The 13927-nt window shown below is 37.4% G+C and overlaps 1 protein-coding gene across 12 annotated transcripts in view; it reads right to left on the reverse strand.

Moving 5' to 3' along the window:
• The window catches only part of KMT2C (lysine methyltransferase 2C), a 188101-nt gene that overhangs the window by 64900 nt on the left and 109274 nt on the right, over positions 1-13927 (reverse strand). For 11 of the 12 annotated variants that reach the window (XM_085226991.1, XM_085227002.1, XM_085226997.1 and 8 more), the window contains 5 exons: positions 7978-8097; positions 5430-5546; positions 2798-2899; positions 1997-2101; positions 785-966 (listed from right to left, as the gene is read on the reverse strand). In XM_085226991.1, the coding sequence (XP_085083117.1) occupies positions 785-966; positions 1997-2101; positions 2798-2899; positions 5430-5546; positions 7978-8097 (626 nt within the window). The remainder of the gene's footprint in view (positions 1-784; positions 967-1996; positions 2102-2797; positions 2900-5429; positions 5547-7977; positions 8098-13927) is intronic. The other variant, XM_085226999.1, reaches the window with a different exon arrangement.

A 13927-nucleotide genomic window follows, 5' to 3' on the forward strand; every position in this document is an offset into this window, starting at 1 on the left:
GAAAAGACAGAATGACCTGTTACTTTCAGTTCACAAGACCACTGTTTTGTGGCTTTAAAGCTCTCCTACCTTAGAACTGGGTAAATAATTCAGTTTTAGGTCACAAACTAGTTCCATGGGAGGAAATAAGCTTATTTCAGGTCACAATATTTTATTTGAATGAAGAATTATTATTTAGATTTTGAACATTACTGTATTTTTTATATTTTTTTTAAGCATTTCTAAGTAAGAAGTCCTTTCAATCTGCAAAAACAGACAGATGGGTGTATGTAACAGTTTAACGAGGTCAAAGGAGTGCCTGCTTCCAGTTGCCATTCACCATCAGACACTTAGCCACACAGATGTCTATTTGGTTTGTGTTTCACCCAAATAACATGAATGGTTTTCAGAGGGTTTTATCTTTAGAGGAATTTGTTGTAATGCCAATTAATTTATCTTTTTGTTTCAGTGAATGTAGATTAGTGGGGTTTTTTTTGTCTAGAAGTTTCAAAATAAATACTGTCCACCTCTACTTATGTGGCTTCTGGTACGAAGAAAGGTTATTAAGAGAAGATAACAACAATTTCCATAGAATCATAGAATCACTCAGGTTGGAAAAGACCTTCAAGAGCATCAAGTCCAACCACAACCTAATCTAACCATACTGAATTGATAACTGAATGAAACAAAGCAAATGTACTTTGTTTGCTTTAAAGCATTACTACAGTTAAACTGACACTGCAAATATAAAGTGACAAAGTGGAACAAAAAAGGCCAGCATTTCTGACACCAGAACCAAACACACCATTTGCACTTCCAGCCTCCTTTCGGAACAGTCTGCAGGGGTGGATCTAAGCAGTAAGTGTGGTAACTGATGTCGCAGTCATCACAGAGAAGCAGCCTTCCTGGGTCTGTAGCTTTCCCACAGGCTTCACATACCGTGCACTCCAGGCACCTCCAGCCTTTACTAAGCACCACTTTAGTAATCTGCAAACAGCAAGGTGAAAATTATTTGAACTCTGCTCTGTGAAGTACAATTAGTGCATAAATTAAGGCCTGGCTACGCAGCACAGGGTGCTGTACCACTCACACTAACCATATCACAAGTAGCCATTTCTCAATTAGACTTTGTGGAGTTCCACTAAGTGGGAATGGAACAAACAGAAAGGAACTGTGTGGAGTTGCTGAGACTCTTCAGGAATATAAATTCAGAATGTCAGAGAATACAAACTGTGCTAGGTCTACACTTAGGGCAGTATCACCCTATGATAGCCAATGCTGAGTTTTCAGTCACCTGAAGCAAATAATTTACTGAGGTCCAATAATGTAAAAGTAGCATACAAATGTAAAACCAGACTACAGCTGCATGAAAAATGCATGATGATGATATGGTGTTTTGTAAAGTACATTTTAAATAATGTTCTGTGATGTGTTTGAAGAAATCCCAGTTTTACATACATGTACTTGTATAGTAAGTAGCATATAGCTTATGTATTGGAGTAAATAGCTTATTATCTGCTTACTAAGTCAACTCATACCATTCAAATTTAATTTTCACACATTCTCTCTTAGACTAATGAAAGAAAAATGTATTAATTAACCACTCCAACTGCTGTCAATTCTGACAGCCAACAGACAAATTGAATCAACCAAACCTTATGCTCCTAGTAAATGAAGATGCATTACGTTTTTTTTCTTTGTTTTTAATTTCGTTTGTATTTAGCTTTTAAGCTGATATCTCAAACTGTTATTTTAACCAACTGCTGGATAATCAGTACTATTTATGGTTGTGAAATTACAAAAAGGTTAATTTCTCTTGAGGCAATGCATACTATAAAATGGCATTTAATTAAAGTCTTTCACAAGTTGCATACAAATAATGGTCACATTAGCTGAAGAATATCTAGCAAGTTAATGACTCCCTTAATTACCACAAAACCAAAGGCAGCATAGTGCTATTAAAGTACAATATGAAAACAGTGTAATTAAGTAATCTCTTAAATAACAAAGCACTCACCTTAATACTGACACAGTATGGATGGTAACACTGACCGCATTGAGAACAGGCAAGCAATCTGCCCTCAGCACCTTGGCCAAAACTCCCACAAACTACACACATATCCTGAAATTATAGAAAAGCGTAGATTTTCAACACATTAGAAAGTAAATTCAGAAAATATTTAATAGTAAAGCCCAGCTGGGTTGCTTTAGGATGAAATTCTTAACAATGAGATTTACTTTTTTTTTTAAATTAAAAGCACTGGTGTCAAGTACAGTGTGCAGTTTTGGGCTACTGACTACAAGAAAGATATCGAAGCCCTGGAGCACATCCTCAGAAGATCAACGAAGCTGGTGAAGAGTCTGGAGCTCAAATCTTAAGAGGAGCAGTTGAGGGAAATGGGATTGTTCAGTCTGGAAAAGAGGAGGCTCAAGGGAGACCTTAGTGTCTCTATGAGGCACTCATACTCTTTGAAAGGAGGTTGACTCTATGAGTCTATGAAAAGAGGTGGAGGTCGCCACTGCTGCCAGGTAACAGCAATAGAATGAGAGGTGTTGACCTCAAGCTGTACCAGTGGAGATTCAGCTGGATATTTGGAAAAATTTATTCTCAGAAAGAGTGGTCAGGCATTAGAACAGGCTGCCCAGGGAGGTGGTGAAGTCACCAAGAAAAGGGTGTTCAGCAAAAGGGTACATGTGTCACTGAGGGACATGGTCAGTGGGCATGAGGGGATGGGTTGATGGTTGGACTAGATAGTCTGAGTGGTCTTTTCCAACTTTAATGACTCTATGAAACATAATGAAAGCTTAATAGTCTAACCTGATGGAGAGTGAACTTGTCACTGTTAGAGAAGAGGACAACTGTATTATGCATCGAGTTTTCTTCTTCATCTTTGTTAGATGAAATATCCATAGTCGTGACCTACCAAAACAAGCAAGGTAATTAGCAAGCACATCACATTTTGTAAGACGTGAGACAACACGAAACCTGTAAGTATGTATGCTGATTTTTAATCTCAGACAATACAAGGCTATCAGAATGTGCATATGTCTTTCACAGAAAGCTACCTTCATGAGAAACTGTTTTACTAATTCACCTCTGGTTTGATCTTGATAAGTAAAACCTGACTGTAGGCTGTCATTCTCCTTCTGACTAAGAACATCATTACCCTCAATTGCCTTTACAAACTCACTGTATGCATGTATATATATAGCTCCTCAGGAAGAAAAAGAAGAAAGGAAGACGTAGTGATTTTGGGAGAGTCACAAAAAAACATAAAAGAATGCTCTGTGCTCTGACTTCTATGCAAATCTTGCTGTGCAGAATTTGCCACCCATGACTCTGCATTAACAGACGACTTAGGCTGTTTACTCTCCAAATCAGCAGTGAGTATGAAAATTTGGAAGATAGGAGTACAGTTCTATGAGGAAAAAAAAAAAGGGATAAATGCATGCTAGGGAAACGTAACTTTGTCTTGCCAGCTGTTCTAGTTTTATAAATGTGGATTATTTTAAAAACACAATTCAAAACTTACACACCTAGTTTTGTTTAAATAATATTCTAAATATTTCACAAATTCAAACATCACTAGAGACAAATATAAATGCTGTTACAACAGCTACAGGAATCTTTCTGATAAACTGTTGCTGAAAATCAGCATTTACTGAGAAATAGCTAGAAAGGGAATATAAGTGTACAGTTAATATGGTTTAAGTACTGTACTGTGGAAGGCTCTGCAGCTGTAACTAATTAACCCAAAGAAACTAATTAACCCAAAGAACTCCTGAAACACCTCTCAAGATGTTCAGGGAGACTTTTTCCCATGCATGTATTTCCACAGATTCCACAAAGTTCTCAGAGTTGCTTACACATACAAAAGAGCAGGAGGTGAAGAACTGAATTAGTGCAACTTTGATGCTACTTTAACACCAGACATGAGCCAATGAGAGTTAACCTGTAGCCACACTTTCTCCCCCATTTCCTAAATGTAATGATTTCCAAATTCATGTAGTTGATCAATGGTCACCATCCCATGAGTATGAACAAGTTCAGCAAAGGGGCTGAAAATACTTCTATTTCAACCACTAATCTGGAGAAGGCTGATCTCTTTGTATCGCTACCTTCATCTCCTTTATTACACGACAGCCACATTGTTGCTCTCAATTCTGATGTAGAAAAGCTGCTGTTCACTTTAAAAGTCACAGAGTCAAATTTCTATGGGAAATTGAGAATAGCAATGGTCACTTTTGTTACAATACTTAACCTCACTGAATATTCTCTGCTGTGTTACAATTTCCTTTAAGCATTTGTTCTATAAAACCTGGCTTATCTTGAAGTACAAACCTATGGTTTCTAATATCAAAAAAACCATGTGAATGATTCAATTTCAATAATAACATCAGTTATCTTTTTAATTTTTCAAGGGTGAATATCCTGACAGGGATGACTGCTAACAGGCCATGGTGTTGAACATGTACAACTTGGAATATGGAGCAAGGTGATAAAATTTACCACCAATATTAAGATGTTCAGAGTAATAAAAAATGAATGACAAATACAAAGAACTGCACTAAGAACCTCATAAGACTGAGTTCTGAGATATAAAATGGCAGACCAAAGTCAACACAGGAAAACACACCAAAATGTCTGAAAAGGACAGCAACTGTATGGACAGTTTTCATACAAGGAACATCAAATAATACTGGGTTTCTCCAGATTAGCAATGAAGAAGTGGAAGGAAAACAAAGATGAGCAACAGATGCCTCTAAAAATGAGTGGCAGGAAGATAATAAAATACACTTCTCAACCACCTTTTCTCTAAGGGCTCTCAGTAGCAGGCAGCAATGTAAAGCAAAGGAGGTGTGCCTGTATTCAACAGGCTCATGAGCAGAACTGAAAGAGTCACTAGCAGTTTTTAGAAGTACATACACAAATTTATGACAGAAACTTTCAACAGAAGCTGTCCAAGGCAATGACACCACCTTCTACTCAGCAAGGCCCCAGCCCAGACAGAACAGAAGTATCCCGTTGTCTGTGGCTCTTCTGTTCTGTGCTCTTCCCTCAGCAGTCAGGTTTGGTTCCCAGGGTAGAACAACCTCTGGGCTGATCTGCTAAGGCTACTGACTACATGCCTTGGTCTCCCTACTCTGTTGTTCAGTGAACGTTGTACTTATTTGGCATTTTTTCCACTTGAGAAGTAGAAGCAGTATGCCAAGATGCCCAGCAGTTGTCTCTTTAAGTGGCAACAGCTGCATAAAATTGCTTCAGGTTTATTTTGCTTTAGTGCTGTAGTTCATAATCATACATATATAACAATAACCAGATTTCATCATAAACCTCTACTTTTTAGTGTTCTTTGGCTTTAAACAGCACTTTAATGAAAGAATTATAGTTGAATTAGGTTACGTTACATTCACAGACTACAACATGACTTAAAAATAAGTGTTCTTACCCCTGGAATGACTACAGCCCCAACTCCATTTTTCAGTTTTGATCTGCCTCTGCCGCCTCGTCCTGACAGACCTGCACCACGTGGCCTCCTCTTCCCTGGGAATCCTGATCCACGACCCTATTCAACGTAAGATAACAAGTTAAATTCAGTCTGCAGTCCTTTTGTTTTGAGGGATTCAAACTTGTTCAATACATCTAGAGAAAATGTAAGTAAAATAAAACACCCTATGATTTCAAGTGCATATGGGCACCCTAGGCCACGGTCAACAAATTACTACATAGATTGTTATGAAATAACTCTAACTCCTATAATTAATTACATGAATTAATATGATCACCATTATCACCAGTGAGAAAACAGACAAAACCAGAAACATTTCTTTTCTCTTCAAGAATAATTGGAAATATGGGATTTTTATTTTTTTTCCCCAAAGTTGCAAAGTATCCGAAGTAAATACCCTCCATTACATGATTCATTTTTCTTTTTAAACACTCGGCTCATGTGAATTCTGCATATGGCCCGGACCCTTGATTAGTTGCAATCACAGACACATTTCTTTCACTATGAATAATCAAGCAAACACTGGAATTTGTTAGGACTCAATCCTACTCCCAGAGAGAAGCAGGAGTTGGCTCCACTGAACCCTTTTAATTCAGCACATACAGAGAGAGCATTTTATATTAATTATATCAATTAAACTCAAATCAACACTCTCCATAATAGTCTGCTTCTCTCAGAAAATATCCACTTATTTTTAGACAGCTTCTTTTCCCTCCTTCCTTATTTTATATGCAGAGACATACAGTGCTTGTGTGCTCTTGGAGCATCCACAAAGTGTGTTCAATTACAATTTACTGTAGAAAAGCAAATATGTTTTTAAAATAATAATTACCTCACACTGCTCCTGTGACTCAGTTTGAATTTCATGATTATTTTTTTTCTTGTTATTTCAAAATCAGCTGAATACAAACTGTAAGAGGAACACCCTAATTGCTTCCAGAAAGAAAACGAACATCCTGACAACGTCCCTTACCCAGTTCTGGCCAACGTGTCACATACCTTTACAGAGCACGTTTATAGAGAGGCTCTGAAACATAACAGTAATTGTGGGATGTACCTAAGCAAATGTATTTCATACTACAAAATAAGCAATGAGATTACTGATTGATTTTGAGTATGTGAATAGTCTCTGCTTCTAAGATAGCTCAACTCTGTCCACAGATTACTTACAGAGGTACCATGCATGGGTCCAGACATTTGCTAGAAGTTGCTTTTAATACCAAGACAAAACATTTCTCAATAAAACAATGCTAATTGAACGTAAAGCTGCATGGGGACAGTGTCACCAACAGATATGAACAGTTTATACTGACAGAGATAGGAACTCTGGATGGAAAGTAGCATTATGGGCTCAATATTACTAACAGTACTTTTCAAATATACCAATTCCTGACGTAAAGAAGATAATAAAAGTGTATGGTCATATTTAGAAGGACATACTGAAGATTATACTTTTCCCAATATCTATCCATTAATGTAACGACAAATTAAACTGATTTATGATATAAGGAAAAGTAATGCAACACTACTTTGGAAAATGAGAGGAAGGATTCTATTGATGGCACAAGTATTTATATGCAGTAAAAGTGAAGGGATAATGTTGTCTTTACATATATGAAGTTAATGCATATGCACAGACAGAACATACAAGCATCAATTTATTTTTTAAGACGGAAACTCTTCTGACACATTTCTTATCTGTATGTTTCAGATTTCGTATCAGTATTGTTATTTTTCCAGAGCTAGTAATAGGAATAAGCACGTACTTGTATCAATGTTAATGCTGAATAGTAAGCTGAAAATTAATGCTTGAAGCAGCAAAAGCTAATGTCAAAATAAAAACAGCATGAGTGTTAAAGTGAAATGAAAATAAATTATTGGTAACCTACAACTGTTTGTTAGTATTTCACCACTTACAATTTTTTTGTCATTTAAAAAAAGTGCTCTAAGTTTTTTAATTTTAAGTGTTTTGAACAGTAACTGTCACAGTGGATAAAAGCTTTGGTCCATCTAATCGGGTGAGGTAGCTGGGTTTTTTTATTCCCCCACAAGCTAAAAAGGCTGTCACTCTGAATCTGCTCTGCAGGGTTTCTCTACAGCAACAAACTCAAGCCCCGGCTCAGAGTTCTGCTCCTTTCTTTGCCTGGCCTACCTTACTGCCAGACTTAAGGACATTTTCCTTCTCATGTAACTTATTTTGATGGCTATGCAAAGCCAACCACAAAAAGTGAAGTGCTAAGCACACAAGAAATGGCTAATATAAACTAGCCTTTGTTCCCTAATAGCAGGGCAATGCCATCATATTGTGCACTCTGGAAAGCACACTTTTTCTTCTAACCTGAAAGCTCCAGAGTTTTAATAGTTTCTAAACGTGTTAAGCAGTACTAGAATGGAAGATTAATTCAATTGTGATAGACAGAATTTCATCAGTAGTCTCTACAGCAGAAAGATAGCAACGGATATACAAAAATAAATTCAAATTATTTACCACTTTGATGCTCCAAATGGCACTGCCAGGAAGCTGTCTGGATTTAAAAATGTCCCGACCTTCTGAAATGTCTGGGGACCAGGAAGGTGGGCTGACTGTATTATTGGTACTCCAAGCCCCCTAGGATATGGTAGGTGAGAAAATAGATGTATAAAACTTTGCAAAAAAAAAAAAAAAAAAAAAAAAAAAAGAAAAAAAAAAGAAAAAGCAAGCAACAAAAAAAAATCTGAAAAGCAAAGCACATGCAGGCATAGGCATTTCTACATTAACTAGTAAATTAGTTCACTGAGCAAGAGGAAGGAGGGAAGATTTTAGGCTGTCATTGAATCTTGCACTGAAACAAATATAACAAACCTCAAAGTGATGGTTAAGAACAACAAAATGAGCTTTATAAACAAAACAATACAAATATAGCAATCGATCGTAACAACAGTAAATCACAGCCCTATGTTGTACCTCATGAAGCTGAGGAGTCAGCACTGTAAGATGACAGGATACCTTTTTTTCCCTTCAAACCCCATTTTGAAAGAATAGATGTTCATCGTTTGAGTCTGAACTACTGACAAGCATGGCTACAGCTAGTCTTAGAAGTGCATGAAACATAAGGAATGTAAGCAAACAGTAGAAAAAAAGAAAAATAGCCATGATAATTAACAAAGCATCTCTCTCCTGCAAGTCTGCCACCAAAAAAAAAAAAACCAAAAACATTATCAATTCCCACTACTAAGGCTTTTTCACCCTGTTGTCCTCATGTTAGACTGTGATCTCAAATAACAATGTGTTTCTATATACATGTAATACACATACATACATTGTATCTATAGACTCTTTTCAACTAATTATTTTATTATCTCTACTGCCACAGCTCCCACCATGGTGATATGTTCTGTACTTCCTCTGAAGAAACGTGGCAAAACAAGAAGAATGTGTGAAGATGTACACGAAATGATGCTGAAGTTCATCATACACACTGAAACCTGAGAAAGACTTTCTTGAACTCTGAGACTGTGGGACAGCTTCCTTCAGTCTGAATTTACAACTGGGCATACTTGAAGGATAATACATTTCCCGAATTCTAAGTTTGAGGAAGAGATACATGGGCCCCTCGAAGTGAATCTCACTCTTCACCCAAAGCAAGCTCCACCAGACAGAAATGGGAAGGCCAGACTCCGATTCTGTTCTGCCAAGAGCTCTGCAGTTTATCAATCCGCCCTATTTCTGCCAAAACGTCTCAGTCCTAGCAAGCACTGCCATGCTACTCAGCATCAGCAGATCTGTGGCAATATGGAGATTAGCCTTACTGTGCTAGCCTTAGTTTCCATATCAAGGGCCTTCTGGTTCTAGCAGGATAAAGCTAGAATCTTAGTTACAGTTTCCTTGTATTATCCAAACTCATCTTCAGTTAAAGGCGGGAAGATTGAGGTTGGATATCAGGGGAAAGTTCTTCACAGAGACAGTGGGGAGGTGCTGGCACAGGCTGCCCAGAGAGGCTGTGGATGCCCCGTCCCTGGAGGTGTTCAAGGCCAGGTTGGATGGGGACCTGGGCAGCCTGGGCTAGCAAAAATACAGAGCTTCAGGGCCCTGCATGAGGTAGGGGGGTTGGAGCACTTGATGACCCTTGAGGTCCCTTCCAACCCAAACCATTCTATGACTCTATGATTATGTGTAATAAGTAATTGTTCTTATAATGTGGGAACTCAAGTGAAATCTGTACAGTAGCACAAAGGAAATGTGTATATCATAGAAGCAATGTCTACGTCAATCCATAAGGGAGGGGACATGCCAGCAAAGGGTCAAAACCCATCGGCTCAAACACGCTGAAAACTCTTCACCAGCAGCTGAATTACCTTCTCTCATTTGGGACACACAAAATTATTTTCCCTTCTAATAAGATACACTTCTCTAATGATTAAGTATAATGAAAAGATTAAAAAGCAAATAAAATATTAAGTCTGAATATGAAATACTCCCTCTTTCAAAAAACAATGAACTGTATTTGAATCATATTGTTAAGAATTAAATTGGAAATTTAATCCCAGTTTTATTGTAGATCAGAAACATTTGAATTCTTGGTCAGATAAACTTAATTAAAAACACTCACTTCCACAATACTTTGAACAAATGAATTACATCAAAGAGATTCATTAATTATATTTTGGCTTTTAATTAATGCCCATTACCACACAACACTGAAGAAAGTTCTATTCACAGCAATAATTATGTGCTTTGACAGAAACAGGAAGTTTCATTCTCCATCATATTCCTGAGTACTCAAAACTGCTGCAAGTAAATTAGAACAGAACGAAACACAATGTCATCAAGGGTCAGGAGATCTCACTAAATTACCACTGACTGTGTTCTGCAGCTGAACTCTTTATGAAATACACTGTAATTGCAGCTATACAGACCTGTACTTTCATTATAACATCCAATGTGATTTTAGGGCTGTGAACAACATTTCATATGTTCGGACTACAGCCTCCCTCATAAAAACAAAGAAAAAAACAAAAAACAACAGAACCCTACAAAAAAACAAACCTTCAAACAGACCCTTTCTGAGCTTTTCTGAACACCAACCACTGTAGTAACAAGCTAACAAGTACCATGGGATGGAAGACAGTTGAAAGGCCACAGTACCCAAAAAAGAACATGCATCTGAACCCAGTTCTTTCATTTTTCAGTGTCATTTTAGAAAAATCTCTTCATATAATTAGAACAAGCAAGCCACCTAATACGGATCATCAGTATCTTCATGATGAGAAGGAAGCCCTTCATTTCACCTAACTGGAACTTCCCACAGAATGCATTCTAAAAGAATGCATACAGTAAAACAAAATCAGTAAAAGCTTATTTCCTACTCAACATAATCTCACCAATCATTCTTAAACCTTATCTACCAGTCATTCCTTGACTTCATTATGGTTAACATTATGGTTATCGACACAGGGCACTGCTGCAAAAAAACCTGATGACTTCCAATTTATTCCATTCAGACACATAAAGTATCCCCAGCACTACTAAAAACATGCAGATGTTGAAAAAACGACCCGTTTTTCATGTGAAGATTTATTTCAAACTAGATAAATGTCAGATTAGTAATCACCTAACTTATGTGATCATTCTTTTTGAGACTGCTCCTACAGGAGAAAAATAATGAAAAAGATGAAAGCAGAGGTGCTGCTCCCTGGTATAAATCTGACAATTACTTACAGGCACAGGGGGACAACCTGTGTATTCCATGGGCAAACACTGCACAGATACAACTCTGAGGTCAGCACTGTAACAGCTTTGTCGTGCTGGCAGCTACAAGCAAATGTCTCTGATCTGTGAACTGCACTCAGGAGACACTGAAAAGACGATTTGTCCCATAATGGAATAGGGTAACAAGCAGATGGGAGACAGCCCACGAAATAAAAATCATAGGAAGCCACTGAGATGCCACGCTAGGTGGACAGAGGGCTCTCATTGGGTTGCTTATGTGCAGCTAGTTTTCTTTTTATCACAGATGTACTTGTAGAATCCCCTCTTGTTGTCCCCATCCAGATTTATAAAATACTTGGCATTTCATACTGGAATTGAATAATTATTCAAATATATTAGTAATTTTATAAATAGATTTTGAAGAAAGAGACAATCAGTCATCCTAATGCACAGAACAATAATTAAAAGAAAACAAATCCAAAATGAGAAAACTGTTCATTTGTACAGATTTCTCTGTCTCTGGTGAAGGCCAAAATTATCTTACAAAACTGAGGCAAAATCTATTCACGGAGTGCAGAGACCCTTTTCACGCTCTTTAAATGAAGGTCCATAAATCCATTAGAGTGATTTTTTTCTTCTTCTTAAAAGAGAAACAGAACAATCCAAGAAGGTAGATTACAAACTAAGGAGAAAGTGGGGAATGTTGCCACCTGTGGGAACTGGCTAACGTTGGCACATCCACAGAGTAACCACACACTTCACAAAGCATCTAATTTAAAGCAGTGCAGTCCTGCAGAAGCAAGCACTGCTGCAATAAAGGAAAGCCACTGTGGCTCCAACATTAGTTTTACCAAGGATAGGAGCCACAATCCCTAATCCATGAAAATAACCCAGCCATTTAGCTTTGCTATACTTAGATCACTGGTAGAAAGTTGGGAAAGCATCCACTTTCACAGATCACGTACCCAGGGGGTCTTCATTTTCATACTACCCTTATTCAGGACAATTTTCACTGATTTCCACAAGGTGCTGATCTGTGCCTGAACTGAATAATCAATGGAAAGTAAGAAAGCAAATTGGGCCTTAAAACAAAATGTGCACGTGATTTCCTTACCAGAAAATTACTATTCACTTCACAGAACTTCAGTTCCAGCTTAACGCGTGTTTAAAGCACGAGGCAAAGATTATCAAAGTCAAAGCAAACCTTTACAGACTCCATGTATTTTTTGAAGACAGATCATTAACTTTACAAGTAACTTGTCCAATTCTATTACAGGCACTAGAAAGATGTCAAGTACCTTTTCATTTTAAAATATAATCTCCAAACCTGTGAACAAAGTATATTAAGTTAGCATCACAGCTTGGACTTTGCATTACTCCTCATTCCTAAATTGTAGTTTAGCTCACTTCTATTTGCATTACTCACACCATGTACTGAGATGTTCATGGCTCTATCTATCTTCCACACAGAACATACAAAACTGCTACTACTTCTAAAGCTGTTCTGTTTTTGTTTTTCAAGAGGATACATGTCTATTCTAATACAGGCATTTACAGTTGGGGATCAGCCTTCATGTTTTCCTAAATGGGCCTGTTCCAGTGCTCTGCCATTCTTACAGTAAAGAAGTTTTCCTAATGTTTACATGGGCCTCCCATTGTTCCTTGTCTTGTCACTGTGCACCATGAAAGAAGTCTGGCTACATCCACTTGACTCTCATCCTTTAGATATGGATAAGCACTGATAAGGTTCCCGTCAGTCTTTTCCTCGTCTCCAGATGGAACAGCCCCAGGTATCTCAGACATCCCCCATAAGGGAGATGCTCCAGGCCTCCATCATCTCTGCAGCTCTCTGCTGGGCTCTCTCTTGATACTCCCTGTCTTTCTGAGAAGCCCAGAACTGGAGCAGAGGGGGAGGATTCCCCTTTCCCCCCTTCCCTTAACCTACCACCTACGCTCTTTTAAATGCACCTCATTTTAGACTGCAAATGAACTCCACTTTTAAAAATTTCATGATAAACTATGGTAAATTGTTAACTGAGAAAATAAATTTAATTCTCAAGACAGCACACAGTATGAGGAAAACGATTCTTTTTAAGGGATTGTGTTTCTTTACTTCAAGATAACAGAGAAGAAATAATCAAACACTTTCTTCATGGTAGCTCAATGGTCCATTTTTTGTTCACCTGTATTTCTCCAAGATCTGCCATGCCTACATAGAGAGCTACCTAAATAACTAAATAAGTGACTAAGAGACACTCAGAAACCTTCCAATTTGAATGTCTTATAGTTTCTTGCTTTTATTATATTTTAGTCTCTTCAGAACAAGAAAGAACCAATTTGACTATATTTTTGAACCCCTAGCTATTGTATGAAAACACAAAGAAATGTGCAAAGTTAAGAAAAATATTAAATGATCAGCCTAAAAATTCCAAAAACTAAAATTAGGAATAGAAATGAAACACTAATTTGTCACACTGACATACTTTTTGATGAACCATTTCTCCCACAACCACACGACTGGAATAGAGAGCAGGATGGGATGGAGCAGAACTCTATAGACTTGAACATACTTTTCAATGATCAGATTTAATCTTAATCAAACCATAACAACTTGCATCAGATAGTACTTGCTCATAGAAGAAAACCATTAAATTATTTGCAACATCATTAAAATACTGACCATGAAAAAATTTGGAAGCATGATGGAAACAGCTGTTGCATGTTTTTCTATGCAGTCAGCTTAAGATGT

This window comes from Meleagris gallopavo, chromosome 6 (genome assembly GCF_905368555.1).
Source record: "Meleagris gallopavo chromosome 6, MGAL_WU_HG_1.1, whole genome shotgun sequence".
Lineage (NCBI taxonomy): Eukaryota > Metazoa > Chordata > Aves > Galliformes > Phasianidae > Meleagris > Meleagris gallopavo.